Source organism: Schistocerca piceifrons, chromosome 6 (genome assembly GCF_021461385.2).
Source record: "Schistocerca piceifrons isolate TAMUIC-IGC-003096 chromosome 6, iqSchPice1.1, whole genome shotgun sequence".
NCBI lineage: Eukaryota > Metazoa > Arthropoda > Insecta > Orthoptera > Acrididae > Schistocerca > Schistocerca piceifrons.
The window spans coordinates 529,526,565-529,554,110 of NC_060143.1; the positions used below are offsets into that span (position 1 = coordinate 529,526,565).

Genomic DNA, 27,546 nt, shown 5'->3' on the forward strand with positions numbered 1-27,546 from the left:
CAATAAAGCACGCCCCGCTAAGCACAACAGCGCAGGCGCAGCGCTCGTCCGTCTCCGCACTACCAGATGGCGCTGTATTAGAGACGGACCAAATTCTGCTTCCACCGATCCGCGTATTAATATGTAACGCAGCCAATGAGATTGCTGCTAACGTAGAACCTTTTCTCCTCGCGGATCACACTCGCGCAGTGATACCTGAACGCTCGAGGTATTATAACGAGTGTACAGACCTCCGATTAGTTAGTCTGCATTAGTCTGGATTAGTCTGCACTTGTCTGTACCAGCCTATAGTCAAGTTTCAGTCTGCACCTAATAAGATTATCATATTCCTGTACATAGCCATGAAGATAAATGTATAGACACTTTGTCAAGTATCAGAGATATGTGAGAATAAGATTAACGTACCAAGACCAAAGGAACTTCAGATTGTCAATTGTAAACAGCATCCAGAATCAAGTTACGTAATATCTATGTTTTTATTATTTTAATAAATGTGTGTGAAAATTAATCGAGTTCTGTTTAAAGCTGGTCACCGTCAATCTGCTACTCTAAGCGTGCAAGTGGCATTTCTATCGTCTGACCTAACGGCAGAAGGTAAACACGCCACAATACGACCACGAGGCATATTGCTGACCCTAGCCTACTTCGTTAGAGCGACAAGTCAAATAATCTGATGGTGTGTGTACCGAAGGCCTTACAGTACGCACACCACAGTATGCCTCTGTATATATTCATAAACCAGTAAACCACTTTTACTTACTTGCAGTACCGACGTGTTTTACCTCACATGCTCCTACTCGCTTTCTTCATTCGGCCAACCTTTCAGTTTTCAGGAGCACACCCACGCGCCGCCTTCCAGGCGGGATACAAAAATCTTCTGATTGATCGATATCAGGGGCCGAATTGCTTTATCCCTGTTTCCTAGTAAAGAAAAAAAATCGTATGGTTCTGTTGCTGGGAGATCCTGAGGTATTGTTCAGCCGGCTAATGCGAAAGGGGTTTCTTCCTCTGTGCACAATGGACCCTGTCATAGTCGCCACTGACCGTCCCCTCCTCGAATCTGAGGTACAGACATTTTATTCACTGCAGAACTGTAATACATTTCTACAAATTGCCGCACGTGATTGTAGTAATGCGCAGATTTTGCGAGTGATAAGAATAATTTTGGGTTTAGTGACAGCTACGTAACTTAGGTTTTTCACGCTGACTGGAAATTATGTCATTTCCTTGGCGCAGTTTCCAATTTGACACTGTCTTACAGTCAAGGCCGATGCGAATCTTAATAGAACAGTGTAGAAACAAAATACCCACTTCTTTTTCTCTGTCGTTTCCTTGGAGAGCCCATAACGAGCGACAACAAAGATACCGATCCAACATCCTGGCACGGAATGCGTGGTCAATTCTCGGTAAGCTTTTCTTTAGAAGAGAAGAAAACAAAGTATGAAGGAATAAGAGGCACAGGAATCAGTTGCCATCCCATTACTTTTTATTACTTTTACGTATCTAGATTTTGGCTGTAAATAGCTATCTTCAATGCATTTCAGTTAACATCCAACAAACTCGCGGCAGTATATCTCACCCTACGATCTTACAGATATATAGGCAGAAGCAACAATCGCTTTGTTTTCTTCTGACTATACATTAAAATATTTCAAATGGCTCTGAGCACTATGGGACTTAACTTCTGAGCTCATCAGTCCGCTAGAACTTAGAACTACTTAAACCTAACTAACCTAAGGGCATCACACACATCCATGCCCGAGGCAGGATTCCAACCTGGAACCGTAGCGGTGGCGCGGTTCCAGACTGTAGCGCCTAGAACCGCTCGGCCACCCCGACCGGCTACTATACATTAGTAAGATTGTGTGGTGACATGTAATGCCGCGAGTTTGTTGGATTCTAACTCAAATATACTGAAGATGACTGTTTATAGTATAAATCTAGGTATGCAATAGTAATAAAAACTAATGTGACTGTGACTGTATCTCCTTCCTTAAAGTCTGCGGTCGCTTTGCACAACAGTTTGAAAGTTGACGCTGGTGGGTACTGTTTAAATTGATTGATTGTGCTGGCATAATTTTAGTGTTCAAACAACATTTATTTTTTTCTAAAAAAAACAGAAATATATTATGCTAAACAAGTTATTGGTAGAATACCGTAAACAAATAACGGGTGCTTTAAGACTACACTGGACAAGGATTCTGGGTTGGCGAAGACAGTTTAACTCTTGCCCTAAAAATATGGATAACGCAGTGAACTGATCTGACGCTGAGCAGACTTTGATTGATCAAATCTGCTGTAGTTTCTCTACATAGGAGCAGCTGAGAGCAAGTGGCGATTGAGATCTGTACACCCTGACAATGCTGGAGCGGCAGTACGTAAACTGGTTGCTTCGTGCAGCGATGTAAATTGCAGCCGGCAAGATGTGTGCGGTGGAGGTGAGACGTGGAGGCGGCACATGAGAATTGATCGCGGCCACGAAAGAAATGCAAAACTCTCACGGTCTGGCGATCAGGCAGACCGATCGCAATTTTCTCTCTGCGAGAGCCCTGAAATCACGGTAGATTTCAGCGTGTGACACAACCGTTGGCTGGTCACACCAAGGACCAATTTGGCTCACTTATACGACAGGGCGCACAAGGATACTAAGTGTCAAGACTGGTAAACCAAAAACGAATAAGTGTGTCCTCGGCAAACGAGTAGTCCGTGATGTTTGAAGTCCTCTGTCAGTACAGTAAGAACTACACCACAGGCTCCCCAGTATGAACTACTCACGAGTGAAGTCAGTCTCAGGACAGGTTTCAAGCACCAACCACATACGCCAGAGCCTCGGCTAGAAGTGCTTACCAGACCTCAGTCCAGCACCCGAGTGCTTTGCACCTCTCCAGAAAAAAAATTCCGTTATCCTACAAAGAGCACGAATATTGCCTTCACCCCATCTTAAGCCAATCACAGGGCTCTAGAGGCGCTAAATCTCAAAATTCATGTCGAACCAGGGCAAGAGTTAAGAAACCTGCATCTCTGAAAGTAAAGAAACCGCCAAGTACAGATTTTTTTTTTTTAAGTTTTCGCAGAGGGGGAAGAGGCGATTTTCTCCGAAATCGTGTCGCTTCCAATGGCAACAGGCAAACACATACAATCTTAAAGATCTTTATCTAAATCGCCTGTGCCTTGGAGCTTGTTAGTCCTAGCTATGAGGTGTAATAAATATTCTATCTCTCTCAGACGCCAGATTTTTCTTATACAACCGAGGTGGGCAGGGGAAGTGGTTCACTGGTCTATTTGCACTTTCGGCAAACACGAAAACTTGTGAAATTTTATTATGCATGGTGCTGCATACAGTGCCCGGTTTACGAGTCTACTGTGTAGATGGATTTCTTCAGACCATCGCCCTCAGCCCAGGCTACTGCTGGTGTCGTGACAGGTAGCTCGGCATTGTTCTGCTGGAGACCTGTCTCGACGAGGGGTTGCCCTGTCTGCCCTGTATGGCTGTGGACCTGTCTGGCAAGATTTACTGAGGGATAGGCTTGCCGCTAATTGCTTCCAACTCTCAATATGCCATTTCTGTGAGCTAATAACCATAAAACTACCTCATGCTTTTAGCGCCCTACCAGGCTCCATCAACATCTGCTCACGCCGTTAACATTCAAGAGACTCGCTCAAGGTGCGTCAGGTTGCAATAAAATCCTTAATAATTTTCCGTATGTGAAAAGTACGTGAGAGAGTAACTGTTACTCTCTAAGTACCTTCAAAACAGGAAGAAAGAAAGGAAGGAAGATCAGAGTCTAACCTTCCGTCGGCAACGAGGTCATTAGAGACAGAGCACAATGAAGAAAAGCAGTCATACCCTTTCAGAGGAACTGTGCCTTCAAAAGAAATTGAGTTGACAACTACCACTCCTCCGAGGCACAGTATGTATTGTGTGATTCCTGTCAAATTAAGTTCTTGGGGTACGACACGTTTTGGTATTCACGGAATAAGTGATCTCAAATACGGCAATTCTAGAATCTTGCTCCCTCCTGGATAAATTTCTGCTAACACCCATGGCTTCTGCCCTGCGTTATACAACAATTTTGTCTTTTAAGCATTTGCTTTGAGCACAGGTGACTATAATGGGCATATGTTTATTCTGATGCCATATTTGTGTTGTATTAGGATCAGAAAAGGGAGAAAGTCTCGGCACATAGACAACTCCACTGAAGTAGCACCAAAGCGGCTGCCGGACTCAAGGGGCTTTTCTGTTCCAGTAGCTTTATATTATGCACATGTTTTTCTGTAAAAACAGTATATTCCCATACAAATCTTTAAAACAATTAAAAGCACATATCTTAAAAGCTATGTAAATAATTTTTGGTCGGTAAAGTGATGAGCCTATGCAACACAAAATGGCGGCCAAACTACGTCTGCGGTTTGCGTAACGAAACGGTTCGCACGACTGACGACAAAGTATAGGTGTGCAATCAAAGTTAAGCATATGCACATTACAAGAATTAAATTCTCAATGGCGTGATCCACGAAAATCAAATTTCCTGAAGTACATTTGAGAATGGCAGTCACTTGAATATGAAGGTACTTAAAATCGACCTTTTTTGTTGCCTTTAAATGTAAGTAAATGATAAATACTAAGAAAAATGTATTGTTTCGTGAGATAAGCCCCAAAATTACAAGCGTCTATTTTATTAAATCCAAAACGGCATCCAGTTTCACCGAGTGGGTTTTTTAATCATGCAAATCAGTTAAAAAAACGTTGTCGCGAGAAATACACATTTAAAGTTTAGAGATCGATTTTTGTATATATAACTTCAAACGATTTTTGTATATATAACTTTAAAAGCCTTTGACGATTTTGACTGGAATACCCTCTTCGAAATTATGAAGGTAGCAGGGTTAAAATACAGGGAGAAAAAGGCTATTTACAACTTGAACAGAAAATACGAGTAGGTGGCAATTACAAGGGAGTCGAGGGGCATGAACGGAAGGCAGTGGTTAAGAAGGGAGTAGTCCCGGTTGTGACCTATCTGCGCGTTATTAAATCTGTGCACTGCGCAGGCAGGAAAAAAAAGTTTGGAGTAGGAATTAAAGTTCAGGGAGAAGAAATAAAAACTTCGAAGTTCGCCGATGACACTGTAATTCTGTCAGAGACAGGAAGCGACTTGGGAGAGCAGTTGAACGGAATGGGCAGCGTCATGAAAGGAGGCTATAAGATGAACATCAACAATGGAATCATCAATAATGGAATGTTGTCGAATTAAATCAAGTAATGCTGAGGAAATTAGGAAACGAGACACTTAAATTAGTAGATGAGTTCTGATATTTGGAAAGCAAAATAGCTGATGATGGACAGAGTACAGAGGATATAAAATGTAGACTGGCAATTGCAAGAAAATCGTTTCTAAAGAAGAGAAATTTGTTAACATCGAGTATAGATTTAAGTGTCAGGAAGTCTTTTCTGAAAATATTGGTACAGAGTGTAGCCATGTATTGAAGTAAGGGTGGGGTTGTTTGGGGGAAGAGACCAAACAGCGAGGTCATCGATCTCATTGGATTAGGGAAGGACGGGGAAGGAAGTCGGCCGTGCCTTTTCAAAGGAACCATCCCGGCATTTGCCTGGAGCGATTTAGAGAAATCACGGAAAACCTAAATCAGGATGGCCGGACGCGGGATTGAACCGTCGTCCTCCCGAATGGCCGGCCGGGGTGGCCGAGCGGTTCTAGGCGCTACAGTCTGGAACCGTGCGACCGCTACGGTCGCAGGTTCGAATCCTACCTCGGGCATGGATGTGTGTGATGTCCTTAGGTTAGTTAGGTTTAAGTAGTTCTAAGTTCTAGGGGACTGATGACCTCAGAAGTTGAGTCCCATAGTGCTAAGAGCCATTTGAACCATTTGAACCTCCCGAAGGCGAGTCCAGTGTGCTAACCACTGCGCCACATCCCTCGGTATGGAAGTGAAACATGGTCGATAAACAGCTTAGACAGAAGGAGAATAGAGGCTTTTGAAACGTGGTGCTACAGAAAAATTCACACTACCTTTACAGTGAAAGAGAAATCGTTCGGAGACGCAAACGGTCGTAGCGCCTAGAGCGGCTAGAGTGGACATACGCGCGCTACCACTGAAACGTGGTTTTCAGATGTGACAAATAGCTTTCCAACAAAATTATTTTGATCACATATTCTTAAGACTACAAGGAGTCAAACGTGAAAAAAAAAAGAGTTGTTGAAACTTCGACACGGGGAAACTCCCTTAAGACCTTCACCCGGAGGACAGATCACCATCGACGTTGTTACATGCCCTCGCTTCATGAGAGACTGCGGAGAACATCGGTACAGGAACCGAGCGGGATGGTCCAGTGGTTAGCACTCTGGTCTCCCATGCTGGAGGAAGAAGGATATGCTTGCAGCCATCCATATTTAAGTTTTCCGTGACGTCCGAAAATCGCTCCAGGCGAATGCCAGATTGCTTGTACCCCGTCTCTAACGGTCTCGCTCACGCTGGCCGCTTAATAGTAATCTTCGTTCCTTCCTTCCTTCGTTAACGCAGGATGATGGTGCGAACTCTGGTGATCAGGAACTGTACGTCAACACGTCTGCTCCCCATGGCGGCCAAATACTGGGAATGAAGATTTCATCCACACTCCCCGTGTCGAGCGCCATCTTACAAGCGTGCGTTAACGACGCAGGCTGCGGAAGGAGGTTGTTTTCTAATAATCAGGAGACTGGGAGACGCACTGAATCTACTAGAAAACAAATTTAGTATTTTTAATATTCCTCGCAAGACAGTCTTCATAATTAATGTTATCGTTATGATTTCTTTACACTGTGAACCACTCGCTGCATAAAGTTATTAGTTAACGTCATTTTCCATTTCCTTGGCTGTAATTAATCAAACGAAGGTCTATGCCTGCAGCACAGTAGGTGTTTTCGTCCTCTACAGAGATTTTGAAGTGAATCCTAGGTACACATACTACGTTGTTATATGGACATTGCCTCACTGAAATTCAAATGGCTCTGAGCACTATGGGACTTAACATCTGTGGTCATCAGTCCCCTAGAACTTAGAACTACTTAAACCTAACTAACCTAAGGACAGCACACACATCCATGCCCGAGGCAGGATTCGAACCTGCGACCGGAGCGGTCACGCGGTTCCAGATTGAAGCGCCTAGAACCGCTCGGCCATATCGGCCGGCTCACTGAAATTGAGTGTGTGTGTGTGTGTGTGTGTGTGTGTGTGTGTGTGTGTGTGTAATTGATTCAGTACGAAAATGAACTGTTTACTGCTAAATCAATTTTGGAACAGTTCAAAAGTAAATATAATTTGGACTTAAAGCGCATTTTATGAGGTATTTCCTGAATAAATAGTGCTTTCATAAAGACAAAAGCAATGGAAACGATTTATTTGTAAGTAGGCTGTTTAGGTTTTTATGTTGGTAACGCCATGTAGCGCTCTATATGAAAATCACTGACTGTGCTGTGTGCAGTCTGTGGCTGGTTTGCATTGTTGGAATTTGCTATTGTAGTGTTGGGCAGTTGGTTGTTAACAGTGCATAGCGCTGCGCAGTTGGAGGTAAAAAATGGAAATGTCGTGTGGCTAGGGCCTCCCGTCGGGTAGACCGTTCGCCTGGTGCAGGTCTTTCGATTTGAGAGCCGCCAGCAGTGGTGGATGTGGGGAGAGAGATGGCGAAGTTTTGAGAGCGGATGATCTGGATGTGTATCCATCAGAGACAGTAAATTTGTAAGACTGGATGTCATAAACTGATGTATATATTATGACTTTTGAACACTATTAACGTAAATACAGTGTTTGTTCTTTGTCAAAATCTTTCATTTGCTAACTATGCCCATCAGTAGTTAGTCCCTTCAGTAGTTAGAATCCTTTATTTAGATGGCAGTAGTGGCACTTGCTGTATTGCAGTAGTTCGAGTAACGAAGATTTTTGTGAGGTAAGTGATTCATGAGAGGTATAGGTTATTGTTAGTCAGGGCCATTGTTTTGTAGGGATTTTTGAAAGTCACATTGCGTTGCGCTAAGAATATTGTGTGTCAGTTTAGTGTTGATCAGAATAAGTAAAGAGCGAAATGTCTGAGTACGTTCAGTTCTGCTCAGCTGTTTGAAAATCAAATAACGTAAGGAGTTTACCAGAATAGTAATTCAATAATTTTCCTAAGGGGACGTTTCACATTTTTAAATATGAAGTTCGTGTACTTATACAATAATACTGAAAAGAGCCGGCCGCGATGACCGAGCGGTTCTAGGCGCTTCAGTCCGGAACCACGCGGCTGCTACGGTCGCAGGTTCGAATCCTGCCTCGGGCATGGGTGTGTGTGATGTCCTTAGGTTAGTAAGGTTTAAGTAGTTCTAAGTCTAGGGGACTGATGACCTCAGATGTTAAGTCCCATAGTGCTTAGAGCCATTTGAACCATTTGTCATGTTGTCAGTCTTTTGCGTTAATATTATTACTATTATTTTTGTCTACTAATTACAGTAAAGGAAAAATAACACATCATAATAACTATATTAATGATTCTGAGATTGTGTTTGTGAGTGTGTGTGTGTGTGTGTGTGTGTGTGTGTGTGTGTGTGTGTGTGCACCTAGATGAACGTAACTTTTTATTTGAAGATTTGTCAGTGGCCTGAAATATATAAACATGTTTGCATAATTGCTGATTTACGTGAAAATGTGTGCATATTCCAAGTCACTGATGATGGCTGTAATAAACTGAGGCGATCCGCGTACTGCAAAACATGAATTGCATTTCCTTAGTTGGGCTCAGCAGCAAAATCAAAGTAATGTAACAACTTTAACGTTCTTGATATAGACAGGATCACATACTCTCTCCTTCCTAAAATAACACAATTGCTGTGTACATGAGCGTATAGCTTGTGGTAACACGACCGTCCATAACGTCCTAACACAAATCTAATAAATCTAAATTAATAGCGCAGAAACATCTGCTCATTAACAAACAAGTAAACATACAATCGAACATAACCGAGTGAGATGTGGAAATGGTTCAGAGACTGAGCTCAAGGTCGGAAAAAACGAAGTTCAAGGCCCCCTCTCCCTCCCCTCTACAAACCACCATTTAAATTTCTTCCGTTTCCGTGAAACACGTGAGCAGAACCGTAGGATGGTACCTTCAACACGACAGTATTCCTGCGTTTCTCTCAAAGTAATCTCATGCTTCGTGTCAACGGGAAACCAAACTACAGCATCTGTCCGTTTTCATTTGATTGTATTGTGATCAACATGCAGAAGGGAAAAACGTCGTAGCGACGCATACCATGAGTCGATTCAATTGACTTTGCTAACTGGATGAATTAGCCGCGTTCCCGAATAAATATCGCTTTCGTAAGGACGAAACCGACCGCAACTGTCCATCTTTAACTACGAAATTTGTGTGTATCAAACTGTTTTGTTAGTGTCATTATAATATTTGATTTCTATTTTTTTAAAGGTTGGATTCTGATTATGAAGCCTTTCGGAGTTTTGGCAAATTGTCGCTCGGTACCAGTGTTTAATTCATTCAGATGCGTTTCACACGCCGGCCGGAGTGGCCGTGCGGTTCTAGGCGCTACAGTCCGGAACCGGGCGACCGCTACGGACGCAGGTTCGAATCCTGCCTCGTGCATGGATGTGTGTGATGTCCTTAGGTTACTTAGGTTTAATTAGTTCTAAGTTCTAGGCGACTGATGACCTCAGAAGTTAAGTCGCATAGTGCTCAGAGCCATGTTGCGTTTCACAATTTTAATGACATCTAAACAAAATTTAAATAAATGTAAGTAACGACTGCTGTCAGTCACATTTCAACTCTTTCCAGGTCGGTTTTGCTATACGACACAGCGAATCACAAAAGGCTTCTGTAGTTCGAACGGAGATAAAAGGTTTCGATCAAGCAATCAGCTTCAGCTTTCAGATTTTGAGAAAATACAGAAAGATAGACGGAAGGATAGCAAGATGTGAAGTCGGCCGTAGCAGAACGTTACAGTAAGAACTACGAGCAGAATATGATCGGATGTGAGTTGCGTATTCTAGCCTGAAAAGGCCCATGTGCAACACGAATGTTATCTGTATATAAGATGTGTTATAAATGTCTATTACAGGAATTATTTAAAATACGATGCAACTTGACTTCAAACACTTTCACGAGCAATGACAGTGCTGAATAGCTAGAGCCGTGTCGTCAATGCTGTCTCCAGACACTATGTTATTATTATTACTTTTTTTAACGAGGGATACTTGTTTACTTCCTGTTCACTGTGGCTTATATTCAGTACTTAAAACAAGAGTGGCAAATGGGCACTTATTGTGAGCTGCATCTATCTGATAGGCACTTATACTGCGAATTATGACAATTTGAGATGCACTTGGAGTGAAGTTACGTTGGTTTAGCATAAATAAATATGCGCTGCTGGCAGTCACCATTTCTGTTTATTTAATTGATTCTATTTTTGAAAATTATTTCCATCGTAAATTATGTTTTTATTACATTTTGACATCTAAAACGTGGTGTGTGAATATCAGTGAATGTTATTTTGATGTTAAAAACCAACACCCATTCTCTGCAAACTGTTTATACCAACGTTTAATACACCACCTATCAGGAGGTTTAACACCATACTTCGTTCGAAATGCACGCTGAACAACTGTCGTCGATTCACTTCTGCCGTACTCAACAACACAAAAAGCTTTCTGTTGAGCGGTCGCCATCTTAGCATCAACTGACGCTGACGCCTAGTCAACAGCGCCTCAAGCGAACAAATGTACAACTAAATGAAACTTTATAGCTCCCTTAATTCGCCGACAGATAGTGCTTAGCTCTGCCTTTTGTCGTTGCAGAGTTTTAAATTCCTAAAGTTGTGGTATTCTTTTTGAATCACCCTGTATACTAAAAGGCAAAGGAGTATTTGGCCAGCACTGATTTCCAGTGCTGAAATAATCCCAGTAACAGCGTGTATTTTCTCAATAGAAATGTCAGCAACTAGTCATATGCCGTGTATGAACTTTATTTCGTTATACAAGACTGGTTTTCCCTTATTTCCTTAATCTAATGAGGATAGAGCAGACACTGGTTACAGTACACGCTAGCTTCACTCAGCATGCGACTCGTTTCCAATGTGATAGCACATTAATATCTACATCGACATGTCTATGCTGCTACGCAAACCACTGTATTTATTTGTGTAACCTGACTTGCCATCAGGCCCTCTCTTATATCCGACCAGGGCTTCAATCATACAGTACCTTTTTACATCATATTTAGCTAAGAAAAACAATTTTAAAATGACAGATATTATTAAAATGATCTGAATGCCCATGGTGACGTTGTGAGTAAATAATTCTATGAACAACTAAAGCTAATACTGCTAGTACTTCTACTATTGCTGCTGCCACTAATAATGACAATAGTAATAATAATAATAATAATAATAATAATAATAGTGACAATAAAAACAATAATGGTAGTATCACATATAAAAACAATTTATAGGTGTACAAAAGAGATCTTTTCCGATATAGAAAGTTCTGAGGAAAGGAAATTTAAGGAGACTGCACCAACTAAGAATAATGAGAACAGAGGAAGACTGGTGGGAAAGAACTATGTACAAGGGTAACGACTGCGTAGAGGGACAATGGTAATTCTTATTGTTGCTTTAGTAACTATGTCATTAATTGTCTTCTGAAGCTGGAGATGTTACTCAGTTTTCTAATATAATGCGGGAGGTTATTCCGGAGTCGGGTCTCTGCAACTAAGAAGCACGTCGAGAAAGTGGCTGAACGATGAATTGGACGGGAAAGGACGCTAAGGTCAAGGAGAGATATGGGGAACAGTGTACGTTGATAAGGAAGTAGAGAAGACTGAGGGTATAGAGGTATCTGCACGCAGCCAGGATACCTGTGCGTATGATGGTGAAATATAATCGAAGAGCCGAACGTCACAGATATAACGAACACAGGCATTCATAACCAGTTCTGGTCACCATGCGCTTTCTCGAGAAATGCCTTGCAGGACAACCTCTCTGTAATCAGTAACTGGAAATATAAGTGTTTGTACAAGTTTCTTTTTCACGTCAAGAGAGAAGACCTTCATACATTTTTCTAGGACATGGAGAGATACTGATGCCTTCTTGCACATTGTAGTTCAGTGCTCAGTACAATTTAGATTTTCTTTTATTATTAATCATACATTCTTTGCTGAAGAGAAAAGTTGATATTGGTCCCATTTATGGTAAAAGATGGTAGGGATTGCCGATAATTCGGGCTAATGAGCCTGGACTGAGCCACGAGCACCACTTGTGTTTTGGATATTTAATGCTTTCACCCTACATCCTGCTCCCATTTCGATATAACACACAGGTCAGTATTTAGATTCTCGATGGCTGTCCTCAGATTTATTGTTTCACACCTTGAAACAACTTGAGGTCATCAGAGTACATATGGTGAAAACAGAGTAGGACGTAATACTGAACCATGAGGGACGTCTGATACTGACTGCCTACAATGTGACTTTATGCTGACGGACATGACACACTGCTGGCGAGACATCAGATACAGTACATGGCAAAAGGTGCTTCGTACCTGTATTACTGATTTACTTTCTTATTTTGTTCGTGTATTGAGCGGGGAAAAACCCCTGTCTGTATTGACTCGGCACTCGCCATACTCTGTCTTGTCTTAATCTCAAGATGCCTACGTGAGTTATACTATGAGGTGACAGTCTGTATCCCTGCATACGCCCCTTCATCTGATTTATGTTGATGGGCACTTTGCGAAATGTGTGATAGTGGCAGCAGAACTGTCACGCAGTCTCCTTCGATTATAGTTTCTCTTAATTTTACCCAACAGGGTTCCATGAGAACCACTACGTAATTTTCGTACCAATACTTCCCAACTTAGTTCCCCAAGGATTTTTTTTGTTTTCTATTACTTGGCCACCATTAGTAGAACTCTATTTAGGCATCTAAAACACATGTTTACATTGTACACTTACTAATAAAAATATGGAAATGCGTATCTGCAGAATTAAAAGCTCAATCTACCATAATTTTTTGGACAGTAAATTTTTAACAAATAGCATGATACGTAAATTAGACATTTTTGTTGTATGAAGTATCACTATTTCTTAACTTTAATCATAACCGGTACCGAGAAATGAAAATAATCACAGTATTAAAAATACAGATTCTTCCACGTATTTTAAGGATATTAGCAGTCACTTCATAAAAGCGAATGTCTTTAGTAAACAAAACAGAGAAAGGTGACTGAGGGAGGTGGTATCCCATATGCATCAATGTCTTCAAAAATTCTGATCTTTCATGCTCAAATTTGGGACACGAAAGGAAGATGTATTTTACGTCAGCTTCTGATTCAGAATCACACTCAGGTGCAAGAGAACCATGAATGTTGATTCCGTGTAGATGTAGAGGAAAACAAACATGGTTGAAGAGGAGGCGTATGTTTGTGGAAATCGTTGGTCGCTCGAAACGAGTTATCATGAATCACGGCCTAGTAGGAATTTGAATTTGAGGTACTGCATAGTATGCACCTTTCTTTTGTTGTGAGACGTTCTAAATCTCTTGCCATTGTTGTTTTGTGTGGCTCTTGACGTCACGAAGAACTTTCGTTACACTTTCACGTGGGCTTTGCCGACTTGTTACGTTCATGGCAGCGCGTATCTTAATTCGTTCCATGTCTATTGACATGCTTACTCGATAGAGACCTCAAACACTGGAACAGCATTCGAGAATTGGTCCCATTAGCGTTCACAGATGCACGATACTCTGCCAAGACCCTTCCAATAAATGGAAGTCGCTTTCCCTAATACTGATTTTAGCTGATGGCCCGATTCTTGTTACTTCACAGTATTACGCCTAAGTTCTTACCCGATTCGTGGTGCTCAAGATGTCGGGACTAATCTTGGGAAATTAACTGCAATCGGTTCTTTTTCTTTGCTGTAGACATTATCTTACTTTTCTCTGCGTTTAAAGAGAGCCTTTGTTACGCCTAGAGGAAATTTTGACCAAGTCTTTCTGCCACGCCTTCCGATCGTCTAAAGGCAATGCTCTCCTGTAGATGACAGCGTAATCAGCGAACAGTCTTGTAGTGTTGTTTATCCTGTCTGATAAATCGTTTACGTATATTGAGAACGCTTCTATGGGGCACAGATGATGTTACATCTACGTATACATCTACATCTTCACAGATACTCCGCAAGCCACCGTACGGTAAATGACACAGCGTACCCTGTACCACTCTTTGTCATTTCCTTTTCTTTTCCACTCGCAAGTAGAGCGAGGGAAAAAGTACTGTCCGTATGAGCCCTCATTTCTCGTATCTTACTTTCGAGGTCTTTACGCGCAGTGTACGTCGGCGGTAGTAGAATAGTTTGGCAGTCAGCTTCAAATGCCGGTTCTCTAAATTTTGTCAATAGTGTTTCTCGAGAAGGACGTCGCCTTCTCTCCAGCGATTCTCATTTGAGTTCTGAAGCATCTCCGTAACACTTACGTGTTGTTCGAATCTATCGGTAACGAATCTAGCAGCCCGCCTCTGAATTGTTTCGATGTCCTCCTTCAATCCAACCTGCAACGCATCCCAAATACTGGAGCAGTACTCAATAATAGGTCGCACCAGCGTCCTACATGCTGTCTCCTTTACAGGAGAACCAGTCTATCCTAAAATTCTTCCAATAAACCGAAGTCGACCATTCGCCTATCGTACCACAGTTTTCACATACTCGTTCCACCTCACATCGCTTTGCAACGTTACGCACATATATTTAAACGACTTGAATGTGTCAAGCGGCACACTAGTAATATTGTATCCGAACATTACAGGTTTAATCTTCCTACTCATCCGCATTAACCCACGTTTTTCCACATTTAGGGCTAGCAGCCATTCATCACACCAAGTGGAAATGTTGTTTAAGTCGTCTTGTATCTTTCTACACGTACTCAACTTAGACACCCTACCGTACACTACGGCATCATCAGCAAACAACCGTAGATTTCTGCGTTTCATTGAAGTATTTACTATCCAGTATAACGTACTGGCTTCTGTTAGTCAAATATTCTTTGAAAGAATCACATATTTACGAAGCGTATGATGCTGTCTTGGTTAGCAGTCTATAACGTGATATATTTCGGGAATATATGAGGGTGAGTCAAATGAAAACCTTAAATTTTTTTTTAATAATATTTATTGTGCAGAAGTGGTACAAAGCTGTATCACTTTTCAACATAATCTGCCCCACGTTCAAAGCAAGTCCTCCAGCGCTTACAAAGTGCATAAATTCCTTTAGAAAAAAATTCTTTTGGTAGTCCGCGCAACCACTCATACAACGCGTGGCGTACCTCTTCATCAGAACGGAACTTCTTTCCTCCCATTGCGTCTTTGAGTAGTCCAAACATACGGAAATCACTTGGTGATGAGGAATGGCGCCATTCCGTGCTCGCTCTCTTCGTTTCCGGTTGGTGGAAGTGAACCCAGGTTTCGTCCCCAGTAACGATTATTGCTAGGAAGCCATCACCTTCTCGTTCAAAGCACCGAAGAAGTTCTTCACAATCATCAACACGTCGTTCTCTCATTTCAGGAGTCAGCTGCCGTGATACCCATCTTGCAGACACTTTGTGAAACTGGAGAACACCATGCACAATGTGGTGTGCTGACCCATGACTAATCTGTAAATACGCTGCAATGTCATTCAGTGTCATTCGGCAGTTTTCCTTCACTATGGCTTCAACTGCTGCAATGTTCTGTGGAGTCACAACTCGTTGTGCCTGACCTGGACGAGGAGCATCTTCCACTGAAGTCACACCATTTGCGAACGTCCTACTCCATTCGTAGATTTCCTGCTGTGACAAACATGCATCACCGTACTGAACCTTCATTCGTCGATGAATTTCAATAGGTTTCACCCCTTCAGTACGCAAAAACCCAATAACAGAACGCTGTTCTTCACTGATGCAAGTCGCAAGTGGGGCGGCCATTTTTATACCGATACTGCGACGGTATGTGTGCATCTGCACTATGCTGCCACCTACAGGCCATTCTGCTCGCTGTTTGTAGCACGCTTACCAACTTACAGGATAACGGTGCGAAATTTCGATTTGTTATTACAAATTTAAGGTTTTAATTTGACATGCCCTTGTAGTTGCTACCCTGCAATTAAGTATGAGCTGCGCCGCATAGCGTGAAAGTACACTGTGTGAAGTGTGACGAGTAAGTTAAGTAAATGCTGGGGAATGGTCATATTATAACGAAATGGAACTAACTGATGACGCGTGAGTGTCAGCATTTCAGTAGAATATGTATTTCAGTGCAGTCTTGGAAGTTCTTCGTCCACCTGGGTCGAAATATTAACTCCTCGCGCTGCTGCTAGTGGCCACAGAGGTAGGAAAACTAGCAATTTACAACTCGAAGTACTGGTGCTCCTCCTGAATTAAGCCTGGCTCGCACCACCCAAGCGGCATTCCCAGAATTCGGAGCGCCGCTTTGTTGGCAGCGGAAGAGGAATCCGGGTCGCCCGCTGACAGCTTAATGGTCGTGGCCGTGCAGGTCGGCACTCCATATAGAGTCGCGGCTGCTGCTGCGTCTCTCACAACCAATTCTGTCCAGGGCGCGCTCCAGCACCTGTTCATCCTGGTCCATATCTCGGCCCTCTTATCTCAGGGTGAAGAGGGAAGCGGACATGGTTTGGATGTCCACCGCATTTGCCAGAGTAGTAACTATACGTAAGTGAGCACAAAGACACACTTTTGTAGAAAGGGTGCCTGAGTTTGTATAAGGATTATTTCTTTATTAAATGGCGACGCGGCGAGCTGCCACATGTTCTATTACTACCTTGTTACCTTATATTCATGGATATACATGGATATAAACGTTGTGGAGACGCACTTTTCTCAGGAAAGTTGGAATAAGAATCGCAACCCGAGAGCTAAGGTCGAGTTTTTAAACAATTTCTCTCGGTTGAATATTAGGGGTCTAAAGTAACATTAATTTGCCAGCATAAAATTCGTGACTAGTGACTTAGAATACGCATTTGACTATTGCGCTGTCCCTTCTCTCCTCATCACCGTTGCTATTCACAATATATATAAATGACCTTGTGGATAACATCGGAAGTTCACAGAGGTTTTTTGCGGATGAAGCTGTAGTATATCGAGAGGTTGTAACAATGGAAAATTGTACTGAAATACAGGAGGATCTGCAACGAATTGACGCATGGTGCAGGGAATGGCAACTGAATCTCAATGTAGACATGTGTAATGTGCTGCGAATAGATCGAAAGATCCTTTATCATTTAGCTACAATATAGCAGGTCAGCAACTGGAAGCAGTTAATTCCATAAATTATCTGGGAGTACGCATTAGGAGTGATTTAAAATGGAATGATCATATAAAATTAATCGTCGCTAAAGCAGATACCACACTGAGATTCATTGGAAGAATCCTAAACAAATGCAGTCGGAAAACAAAAGAAGTAGGTTACAGTACACTTGTTCGCCCACTGCTTGAATACTGCTCACCGGTGTGGGTTCCGTACCAGATAGGGTTGATAGAAGAGAGAGAGAAGATCCAACGGAGAGCAGCGCGCTTCGTTACAAGATCATTTAGTAATCGCGAAAGCGTTACGGAGATGATAGATAAACTCCAGTGGAAGACTGCAAGAGAGACGCTCAGTAGCTCGGTACAGGTTTTTGTTGAAGTTTCGAGAACATATCTTCACCGAGGAGTATATTGCTCCCTCCTACGTATATCTCGCGAACAGACCATGAGGATAAAATCAGAGAGATTAGAGCCCACACAGAGGCATACCGACAATCTTTCTTTCCACGAACAATACGAGACTGGAACAGAAGGGAGAACCGATAGAGGTACTCAAGGTACCCTCCGCCACACGCCATCAGGTGGCTTGCGCAGTATGGATGTAGATATAGATCAACTACAGGCTCCTGCGACAAATTAATTAGTAGATAAGGACTTTTATTTCTCATGTAGTTGCTGGTGTGACCATGTGTCACCACGCCACAGATGCAAATCGTAGTGTAACCAGGACTGAGAAGAACTGACAGTAACATTCATAACAGTCAAATCTTCTTCTATTTAAATACGATTCTTCTATAGCAGATCCTTCTCACCAACAAGGAGTAGACTCATGGACAATCTGGACGCATAATGTTGAATTACGTTCGTGGGAAAAGTCTGCGATATTGTTAAACAGGGGAAGACTCTATATATCGATGATCCAACAACACATACATCTCTGGTGTCAGTGTCCTCTTTCATCCTATTTTATAATGACAGTATTTAACAATATGCCTTTTCTTGAGTACATAAGCTCTTAAATAACTCACTTGAGATGGTACCATTAACTGCAACTCGTCAATACAGTTTAAATATCACTGTTCATGTCAGCTATCAATCGCAGTCAAAGATAATTCCTATTATCAACAAAAGTAAAACAAAGGTAATGGAACGTAGATGAATTAAATCAGTTGATGCTGAGAGAATTACATTAGGAAATGATGCATCAAAAATGCACGTTCTGAATGGGTGTTAGTACCTGGGCAGCAGAATGCTGAAAAGACGGAGGTACTGACGATATAAAATGCAGTCTAGCAACGCAGAGAAAAGCTCATATAATAAATTATTATGCCAAGATCGCCACTAATTTCTACAAAATTTAAAATTATTGGGATTAGCACATTAAATGCCTTCTTCAGATGTGACAATAATCCGCAAATACTTCAGTCATAATCTATAAAAATGAATTACAACCATACTGAACATCATGAAAAGTATTGTAAGATATGTCGCTTATTTGCACTTGTAAAAATGGCAGTTAATGTGCTTACATCGCTATTGTAAATGTTTCTAGTAATTAGTGACAATCTTGGCATAACAAGTTACTGTATGAGCATTCATAACGTCGCTTGCTTCGATCTGACAGTATGTTAGTTCTTAAAACTGGAGAACAGTATCTCTGAAAAAAAGGGACTTGTTAACATCGAGCATAAATTAAAGTGTTAAAAAATTGTATTGTGAAGGTATTAGTCTGAAATGTAGCCTTGTACGGAAGTGAAAAGTGAACAAAAACAGTTAAGACAGGAAGGGAACAGAAACTTTTGAAATATGGTGCTACAGAAAAATGATGAAGATTATATTGAAACATCCCCTTAGAAAATTTTATGAATTACTGTGCTGGTAAACCCCTTACGTTATTTGATTTTCAAACAGCTGAGCAAAACTGAACGTAGTCAGACATTTCTCTCTTTACTTATTCTGATCATCACTAAACTGACACACAATATTTTTAGCCCAACGCAATCTGACTTTCAATAATCCCTACAAAAGAATGGCCCTGACGAACAATAACCTATACCTTTCTTGAATCACTCACCTCACAAAAATCTTCGGTACTCGAACAACTGCAATACAGCGAGCGCCAATACTGCCAGCTAAATAAAGGATTCTAACTACTGAAGGCACTAACTACTGATAGGCATAGTTAGCAAATGGAAGATTTTGATATAGAACAAACAATGTATTTACCTTAATAATGTTCAAAAGTCATCATATATATATATATATCAGATTATGATATGCAGTATTACAAATTTACTCCGCTCTCAAAACTCTGCCATCTCTCTCCCCACATCCACCACTGCTGGCGGCTCACCTCCAACTGCGCAACGCTACGCGCTGTTCACATGCAACTGCCCAACACTACAATAGCGAGCCGGCTGGTGTGGCCGAGCGGTTCTACGCACTTCAGTCTGGAACCGCGCGACCGCTACCGTCGCAGGTTCGAATCCTGCCTCGGGCATGGAAGTGTGTGATGTCCTTAGGTTAGTTAGGTTTAAGTAGTTCAGATGTTAAGTCCCATAGTGCTCAGAGACATTTGAACCTCAATAGTGAATATTCCAACAATGCCAACCAGCCACAGACTGCACACAGCGCAGTCAGCGATTTTCATATAGAGCCCTACGTGGCGTTACCAACATAAAAACCTAATCAGCCTACTTATAATATTAGTAGATGGGTAGAGCGAATAACTGAGGAGGAGCTGCTGAATCGAATGGGGGGAAAAAGAAATTCATGGCGTAACTTCCGCTCCAGTAAAGGATCGGTGTAGAGCATCAAGAAATCAAGGCATGCTGGGGTCGGCACTTTGGTAATGGACGATCAGGATGATGATGTTTGGTTTGTAGGACGCTCAACTGCGCGGACATCAGCCCCCGTACAAAGTCCCAATCTTTGCACAGTCCAATCTATCCACTTTCACGAATGATTGTGATGATGAAATGATGAGGACAACACAGATACCCAGTCCCCAGGCAGAGAAAATCCCCATTCCGGCTGGGAATCGAACCCGGGACCCTGTGATCGGGAGGCAGCAACAATAGCCACTAGAGCACGAGATACGGACTTTGGTCATGGAGGGACGTGTGTTGGGGTGGGGGGTGGAGCGGGGATAAAATTTGTAGAGAAACACCAAGAGATGAAACGGCTTTCACAGGCTACGGAACTGCTTCAAACTAGAGAGCCTGTATAGGAAGAGAGTGGCCAACCGGACGATACGGCGGCCATTTTTCTGCCAAACTGCGGGCGGGACTTTCGAATGGCCAGTAGTGGAGTACACACTCACCGAATCAAAAGCACAAGACAATATGGCGAAATCATTCGCTAATGTCTTTGTTTATAAGAATAATGTGTTATAATAATTTTCACACAGCCAATTTACAGGTCTGTTTTCAAATTTAACTATGTATATAGCAAGTTGTTTTATATGTTGTAAAAAGCAAAAACGACTTACTTCGCATAGATAAGAGTACTTGGCTGGTTTCCACAAGGCTCCTGTTTGATTTATGTCAGCCCTGTTGACTGCGACTGCCCACTGATTTCGTCTTTCGTCATTGCGTGGAAATGCTAACATGCGAAACCCACCTTCGCCTTTATTGGAACAACCAAATGCAGCACAACCTGGCATCGTTTACGAACGTCTGCAGAACTAATTACAGATGCCAAAAACAATACTGTACAATTACTAACGTGTTTACTTCAAACATATAGGTCTACCGACTTCATCACAAAACGCTTCATTATTTCAATTCGTATTTAAGATCGCAAACGCTAATTACGTACTAAAAACGATATACAACTAAATCGAGCATGCGTGCACAACGCATAACAAGTTTCTCAATAATTCATATACCTTTTAATCGTTTCCAAAAGTCCTCTGAACTTCAATTCAACTCAAAAGCACGGCGAACATACGACGTTTTGCGCCATTTTTCTGCCAAAGCTAATCAGCCAATCACGGGCAACTTCACCTATGGCCACTCTCTCCCTATACAGGCTCTCTAATTCAAACCAGTGTTCGGCCTTGAGATAATAACAGCAACAGCGCTTCACACCCGCTACTTGGTGGCGCTTTACCGTCCCGTGACGTAACATTTCGTCAGAGTCCGGTGAAAGGCGGCATTAAATGGGGAAAACAAAAATATGTCTAGGCTGGCTGACGTATAATTTGTCAGAAGTCGTCTTTAGGAAAACGGAACCGAGAAGCAAAAAGAAAGTAGCGGAGGACTGGTAGCGGGAAGGGAGGTGTGTGAGAGAGAGAGACGAGAGGTTAATGCGATCAGGCGGCAGCATGAGGTGGCGGCCCTCCGCTGGTCACCTGCCGGGGGCAGCGGCGGCGGCGGCGGCGGGAGCAGAGTGTCCCCGCGGCAGCCAATGGGAGGCGGCGGCGGGTGGCGCGAGCCGCCGCGGGCCGGCTCTGCACACGCAGCCCCGCAGTCTGGTCCGCGCGCTGCTCCACCGCGCACCTTCTCCCGCCACCTGCAGCTGCGCTGGCGCCGCGACCACCGCTGTTGCTGCACCTGCAGGCACGCGTCACGCCGCCAGCTGTGCTGTCTGCACCTGACGAGTCCGCTAGCGCTCTGCAACTGACGTGTCACGCCTCGGAAACGTCGCTTGAGGACTTTTGACAGTGGTACCGGTTTATTTTATTCAGTCCAAATTCGCACATCGCGTTTCTTCGAATCCGCGTAGGTTACCGTGATAGACACGACATTCTCGTACAACTTTTGATAGTTCGGACATTTAGTATTTCGTCCCTTTTTTACAATTTTGCAGAGGCCTGTGCACTCCTTTCAGTCGAAGTAATGTAAAATGTGGCGATTTAATTGAGGTAATTGCTCTATAAGACCAACTAACAGTGAAGTGCTTTGGTTGTAAATATCTGTATCTGAAAGGAAACAACGGATAAGGACTGTCATAGTGGAAGTTTCTGGGTGATTGAGAGTGAGGAAAGAGATCATATCAGTAGTGTTATATAAACTGGCTTCAGTGAGGATTATTTATACATCGTATATATTTAGTCTTACGTCGAACCTTTTCAGCATCTTGTCACAAGCCGACGTGTCGCAATTTTATTATTGCCAATTATGTGTGGACACTTGCTGAAGACGTAGTGGAAGCTGCACCCGATCAGTGTATAGCTATTAACTCAGGTCTCAGTATCAGTCCCTGAGGAACACCATATTTACATTCTAAGCCCGCTGCTGGAGACCTACCGTCATACGACAAGAATTCCCAATCGACTGGGGACACTGCAGAAGTAGCGCAACCGCAACTTTTATTTAATAACTGAGGCCCCGGCATCAGTCCTGTGGAACACTATATTTGCTCTTTCTCAGCCTGTCATTACAAAACTGGTGTCATGTATTGGCTGTTTTCAGTCGGTTGTGGACACTGACTGCAAAATTGGTGACATTATTGCAATAATAATCTTCAGTCAACAGCTCTGGCCGTAGCGTCCATCCCGACAGGACATCGCAATTGCCCTCCCACGCAGCCAGTATAAAATTGGTGTCGTGCTATCGACTGTTGTCAGTCCACTGTCGACAGTAACTACACGACTGGTGATACTGCCCTATTACTAATGTTCAATCAACAACTGAGGGCCCAACATTGATCCCCGTGGAACACCACAGTTATTCGGTCACTTGACGGCACCCGGCGTGGTCCGCCAGCGTCGACGTACAGACCGAGTGATAACCGTGTGATGCTCGTGTCCAGCACCGCCTGAGGCCATGGCGCAGAGAGCATCACTGCTGGTGTTGACACCTCTGCTGGTGGTGGTGGTGGCGCTGTCCCTCGTGGCGCGACTGCCCGCCGCCCACGCACGCCAGCCGTCGCCCCTGGAGCGATTCATGCACGCGCGCTTCCCGTCCACGACGGAGTCGCCGCTGCAGCGCGACTGGCCCGGTGACGATTACGACTCGGACAGCTTCGACGACGACGACATCGACGACTACCAGGACAGCACCAGCAGCACGGCGCCGCCGCCGCCGTCGCCCCCCAGACAGCACTCTCCCTCGGTGAGTACAGCTGCTAAACACTGTAATTAACGCCTCGTTCCGGGAGCGCCCGCCCCGCTATTTATTGGACACAGAGACGGTAAATCGCTTCTCCGTCTCTCCGTAAACACAGGGCGTGCCTTCACGACGAGAGGCGTCACGTAAAAACAGTTTACTTTGTGGCTACTGCCTGGGTGCAACCGATTACGCATTGTCCCGTAAAGGAACCGACGACGTATTTCAGACCATCCTGACTGAAGGCACATGCGGGCTGTCGTGTCTTACAGTGATAAAATGACAGAAGTGGTGATTCTCTGACGTTAAAGACAGCAATCTAATGACATACGCATTGTCAATTTTGCTCGAATAATCATCAAATCGATCCTAAAACACAGTCTTGAGTTAACGACACAGATCTTAGCACGAGTCCCCATGGAACGCCATAGATGCTGTCTCAGGCCACTGCTTGAAAACCCTTCTCGTATCACAATTGCCTGTCGATTGTAGACGCTGCACAACCAGTGGAAGAAGAGTAACTGCAACAGCGAATTAATAACTTGGGGCTCAGCATTAGTCCCTGTGGAACACAGCGTTTGCTCTTTCTCAGCCTGTCACAATAAAATTAGTATGATATAAATTGTTGCCTGTCGATATCCGACTTTGCGTACTTTACTTTCGTGGATAATGGTTTTAATGATAAGAGCTACCTGGACATGACTCGCGCCTCGCCTTCATAACTTCACTTCTGCAGCTACTTCTCTACAAGTTTTCTAAGTTTCCAGAAACTCTCTTACATGCCCTGCCGGCCTAACACTCCCATATGTCATTTTTACGTGATGTCATATCAATCATCTAATACTCATTATTAATTATTACCCCTTTTTGTCGCCTGTCGTCGTCCATTTGCGCACATGCAAGCATACACTCCAAATGAACATTAACAATGATTAAGAACTTCCAGTACGCTGGAATAATAGCAAGTCAGAAACTTTTGTTTATAAGTACAACGAAAAACCAGCCAAAGTTGCAGATTTCACTTTTTTTTAATTTACATGATGTCTCGTCTCGAGCTGGTATCCATTTTCAGATCATCCAGATAGTCAAAATGATATACCCAAAAGTAGAAGAACCATGTCAAAAATATGTACGTATTATGAAGTGTGTATGTCGCTCTAATTTTTCATTTGCACTTCGTAATTCGTATATATTTTTGACATAGTTCTTTTAATTTTGGATATATCATTTTGCCTATCTGGATGATTAGAAAATGGGTCCCAACCCAAAACTAATTATCAGGTAAATAAAAAGTGGGATTTGCAACATTGGCTGGTTTTTCTGTTGTGCTCATTAACAATAATTACATTGCATTTGCTTTGAGCTACACGGTTCTGTTGCTGACAGATATCATAACCTTAACATGGAAGATCGCTGCAGAAACATATCACCAGAATAATGCACTGTAGGTTTAAAACTCCATCAGAAACTTTCTGTTTCCACTGATGTAACTAACAAATCCACATGGCTAGAAAATGAGCTGCGTAGTTAATTTCTAGATAACAAAAAAATGGTTCAAATGGCTCTGAGCACTATGCGACTTAACTTCTGAGGTCATCAGTCGCCTAGAACTTAGAACTAATTAAACCTAACTAACCTAAGGACATCACACACATCCATGCCCGAGGCAGGATTCGAACCTAGATAACAAAGACAGTGAACTTACCATACTTATAGATGACAAATAACATTGAGTAACTATTGAAAAAACACATATATTTAAAAGACATAGGGACTGTAGACTAGCATACGACGTCCTGTAGAAGACAAGATCGCCAAAGACGAACCAAAGCACGAATTGAAGAGAGATTGGGGATGAAATCGGTCGCGTCTTTTGTAAGGGTACTATGCCGGTATTTGGCTTAATAGATTTGCCCGCAATGTGGGTCTACACTGAGCTGATAAAAGTCATTGTATACCTCCTTAATATCGTGTTGGAGCCGGCTTCTGTGACCGAGCGGTTCTAGGCGCTTCAGTCTGGAACCACGCGACCGCTACAGTCGCAAGTTCGAATCCTGCCTCGGTGATGGATATGTGTGATGTCCTTAAGTTAGTTAAGTTTAAGTAGTTATAAGTTCTAGGGGACTGAGGACCTCAGATGTTGAGTCCCATAGTGCTCAGCGCCATTTGAACCATATTGTGTTGGACCTTCTTTTTGCGCCTCGTGATGACTGGGTGTTGTGTGATGTCCTTAGGTTAGTTAGGTTTAAGTAGTTCTAAGTTCTAGGGGACTGATGACCATAGATGTTAAGTCCCATAGTGCTCAGAGCCATTTGAACCATTTTGAACCTTCTTTTTGCCGGCGTAGTGTAGCAACTCGACATGGTGTAGACTCCAAAAGTCGTTGGAAGTCCCCTGCAGAAACAGTGAGCCATGCTGCCAGTATGGCCATCCATCATTGTGAAAGTGTCGCCGGTGCATGATTTTGTGCTCGAACCAACCTATCGATTATGTACCATAAATTTTGAATGGGAATCATGCGGGCGATCTGGGTGGCCAAATCATTCGCTCAAAAGGTCCAGAACGTTCTTTAAACCAATCGCGAACAATTGTGGCTCGGTGACAGGGCACATTTTCGTGTATAAAAGTTCCATCGTTCTTTGGGAACATGAATCCATGAATGGCTGCAAATGATCTACAAGTAGCCGACATAACTATTTCCAGTAAATGATCGGTTTAGTTGGGCCAGAGGACCAAATCCATCCAATGTAAGGACTGCCCAGACCATTATGGAGGCACCACCAGCTTGCACAGTGCCTTGTTGGCAAGCTGAGTCATTGCTTCGTGGGGTCTGCGCCACGCTCGAATACTACCATTAGCCCTTACCAAGTAAAATCGAGACTCATCTGAACAGGCCACGGTTTTCCTGTCGTGTAGAGTCCAACCAACATAGTCACGAGCCCAGGAGAGGAGCTGCAGGCAATATCGGGCTCTTAGCAAAGACACTCGCGTCGGTCGTCTGTTGCCATATCCCACTGACGCCAAATTTCCCCGCGCTGTACTAATGAATACAGTCGTCGTACGTCCCACATTTATTTATGCGGTTATTTCAAGCAGTGTTGCTGGTCTGTTAGCACTGACGACTCTACACGAATGCTGCTGCTCTAGATCGTTAAACGAAGGCCTCAAATTTGGTATTCTCGGGACTTTGTTGACGCTGTGGATCTGGGAATATTGAATTCCCTAACGATTTCCTTAATGGAATGTCCCATACGAGGTGCGGCTAGAAAAAAAACCGGACTGATGCTGGAAAAAACATATATTTACAATTATTTACAATTTCATGTTATCTCCTTCAATGTACTCTCCTCCTCGGTCTCTACACCGCTCCATACGAATTTTCCACTGTTCATAGCAATGCTGCAGATCATTTTCGGTAAGTCCATACATTACTTCCGTCGCTTTTTCTTTTACTGCTTCAACAGTCTCAAATCTAGTTCCTTTCAAAGCTGACTTGACTTTAGGGAAAAGAAAAAAGTCACAGGGGGCCAAATCAGGTGAGTAGGGTGGATGATCTAAGATGGGAATGTTGTGTTTTGCCAAAAATGTCTTCACTGACAACGCACTGTGAGCTGGGGCATTGTCTTGGTGAAGGATCCATGACTTTTTTCTCCACAAATCGTTCCGTTTTCTCCGTACTCGCTCACGTAGGGTAGCCAGGACGCTAATGTAATGCTGATTCACTGTTTGTCCCTCTGGTACCCAATCAATGTGCACAATCTCTTTGATGTCAAAAAAAAACAATCATCATTGCCTTGAATTTCGATTTTGACATTCGTGCTTTTTTTTGTCGTGGAGAACCAGGAGTTTTCCAATGCATCGATTGGCGTTTAGTTTCGGGATCGTAAGTAAAAAACCACGATTCATCGCAAGTAATAACATTTTGTAAGAAGGTGGGATCGCTTTCAATGTTTTCCAGGATGTCAGAACAAATCATTCTTCGGCGTTCCTTCTGTTCAATTGTGAGACACTTTGGAACCATTTTTGAACACACTTTGTTCATGTTGAAACTTTCATGAAGAATCTGCCTAACACTTTATTTGTCAACTCCTGTTAACTCAGACACTGCTCTGATTGTTAAACGGCGATCTTGTGGAACAAGTTTACCGATTTTTTCAATGTTTGCATCAGTT

General features: G+C 42.9%; 1 protein-coding gene across 1 annotated transcript in view; it reads left to right on the forward strand.

Moving 5' to 3' along the window:
- The first annotated feature begins 21,811 nt into the window (after positions 1-21,811).
- Positions 21,812-27,546, forward strand: part of LOC124802915 — a 647,078-nt gene continuing 641,343 nt past the window's right edge. The window contains exon 1 of the mRNA XM_047263984.1: positions 21,812-23,380. Within this exon, the coding sequence (XP_047119940.1) occupies positions 23,093-23,380 (288 nt within the window). The 5' untranslated portion in view covers positions 21,812-23,092. The remainder of the gene's footprint in view (positions 23,381-27,546) is intronic.